At 63.6% G+C, this 2,125-nt stretch overlaps 1 protein-coding gene across 1 annotated transcript in view; it reads right to left on the minus strand.

The window, feature by feature from the left end:
• XAB2 (XPA binding protein 2) overlaps nucleotides 1-2,125 on the minus strand; it is a gene marked incomplete at both ends in the record, with an annotated part of 20,509 nt that overhangs the window by 6,757 nt on the left and 11,627 nt on the right. Inside the window, 3 exons of the mRNA XM_009997869.1 lie at nucleotides 12-143; nucleotides 561-692; nucleotides 1,303-1,422. Of these exons, the coding sequence (XP_009996171.1) occupies nucleotides 12-143; nucleotides 561-692; nucleotides 1,303-1,422 (384 nt within the window). The remainder of the gene's footprint in view (nucleotides 1-11; nucleotides 144-560; nucleotides 693-1,302; nucleotides 1,423-2,125) is intronic.

Genomic DNA, 2,125 nt, shown 5'->3' on the forward strand with positions numbered 1-2,125 from the left:
GGGGGTCTCACCTGGAAGGTGCCCAAACTCTCCTCCAGGTCGGCCAACATGGACCAGACCTTGAGGCTCTTGTAGAGCCGGTTCTGCACAGGCTCCGAAGCGTCGAAGTACTCGGCCCGACGGGCAGGGAGTGCCGTGGCTTTCTGGGGGGAGCAGGACACAGGGAGGTCAACAGTGTCCCCAGGGTACCCACATACTCCCCCACCCTCAGCACCCAGCTGCCCCCACCTCCCTTTGTCCTCTCCCAATGTGTATTATGGGACACAGAAGTCACTGAACCCAGGTGTGATGTTAGGGGACCCAGGTGCCCCTTTTGGGGACGCAGGTGACCATTTTGGAGACCCAGGTAACACATCAGAAGACCCATATGACCCTCTTGGGTACCTGGGTGACCCTTCTCCAAACCCAGGTGCCACATCAGGAGACCCAGGTACCAAATTAGGGGACCCAGGTGCCCCCCCTTACCCTCAGCCCCCCTCCCCCGCTGGGGGGTCCCATTAGGTGAACCAGCTGTGCCCCCCTCACCCGCAGCCCCCCAGCCCAGGCTGTGCACCCCTCACCCTCAGCACGCCCAGGGCCTGGCTGTAGTTGTGGTGCCTCAGCTCCATCTCCCCAAACTCACACCAGATGGCAGCCAGGTCCTCCACCCGCCGGAACCGAACCCGCGTGGCACGGGTCAGGATGGCACGGGCCTGGGGACAGGTACAGCAGGTTGGGGACAGTCAGGGGACAGCCAGGGGTTGGGGACAATGGCCCTAGTAAGGATGGCATAGGCCTGGGGACAGAACCAGGGAAAGCCAGGGATTAGGGACTATGGCCCTGGTCAGAAGGGTGTCCGCCTGGGGACAGGGACACCAGGGGTTGGGCACAGAGGGCGAGTCAGGGGTTGGGGACACTACAAGGGACAGTGTTTGAGGGGGACAGCCAGGGGACACTCAGGGTCTGGGGGTCAGTCTGGTTAGGGTTCATGGTGACAAGTCAGGGTTTGGGGACACTAGGGGGGACAGTGTTTGAGGGGGACGGTCAGGGGTTGAGGGACACAGGGACCATTCAGGGTCTGAGGGCCAGTAAGGTGTTGGGGACATAGGGACATTCAGGGTTTGGGGACACTAGGGGGGACAGTGTTTCAGGGGTTGGGGACAGTCAGAGGACGCTCAGAGTCTGGGGGCCAGTCAGGTTTGGGCACACAGTGACAAGTCAGCGTTTGGGGACACTAGGGAGGAGGATCTGAAGGGGACAGCCGTGGTTTGGGCACAGCAGGGGACAGGGGCTGTCCCAGGATGGGGACAGTGTCTTGCTCACATCGTCCAGCTGCCCGTTGTCCTCGTAGAAGCGCGCGAAGGCCACCCAGAGCCCGTGGGGACGTCCCGTCGCGCGCTGCGGGTCCACGGTGCGCACGGCCTCGGTGTAGGTCTGGATGATCTGGGGACACAGGGACGGGCTGGGACACCTCTCAGCCCCCCTCACCTCCCAGACACAGCCTGCTGTCCCAAAGCATCCCTTGTGCCCATCCCTGCGTCACGTCTATCCCCCTTTACACACCCTGGTGCCCCCATGCGTCCCCTACAGCCACCCCCGTGTACCCATGTCACCCCTATAGCCATCATTGTCCCCACATGTACCCTCCAGCCCCACTGTCCCCATGTGTCCCCTACACCCACCTCCACGTCTTCCTGTGTTCCCCTGCGCCCACCCAACGTTCCCATCTGTCCCCCTTGCCCACCCTGATGTCCCCAGGTGTCCATCCAGGCCCATGCCACTGTCCCAGTGTGCCTCGTGCCCACCCAATGTTGCCAGGTGTCCCCTACCCCCACACCCCCCTGTCCCCAGCTGCCCCTCCTTGTCCACCCCACTGTCCCCAGGTGTCCCCCTACACCCACCCCTGCCCACAAGTGCCCCCTACGCACACCCCACTGTCCCCAGGTGTCCCCCTACACTCATCCATGTCCCCACGTGTCCCCTATGCCCACCCACTGTACCCAGGTGCCCCCCTTATGCCCTCCCATGTCCCCAGGTGTCCCCTACACCCACTCCACTGTCCCCAAGGCCCCCTTACACCCTCCCACGTCCCCAGCACCCCCTCGTCCCCATGCCCTTCATGTGTCCCCCCCCCCCACCCTCCCAG

Source organism: Chaetura pelagica, unplaced genomic scaffold (assembly GCF_000747805.2).
Source record: "Chaetura pelagica isolate M959 unplaced genomic scaffold, ChaPel_1.0 scaffold2295, whole genome shotgun sequence".
Taxonomy (NCBI): Eukaryota; Metazoa; Chordata; class Aves; order Apodiformes; family Apodidae; genus Chaetura; species Chaetura pelagica.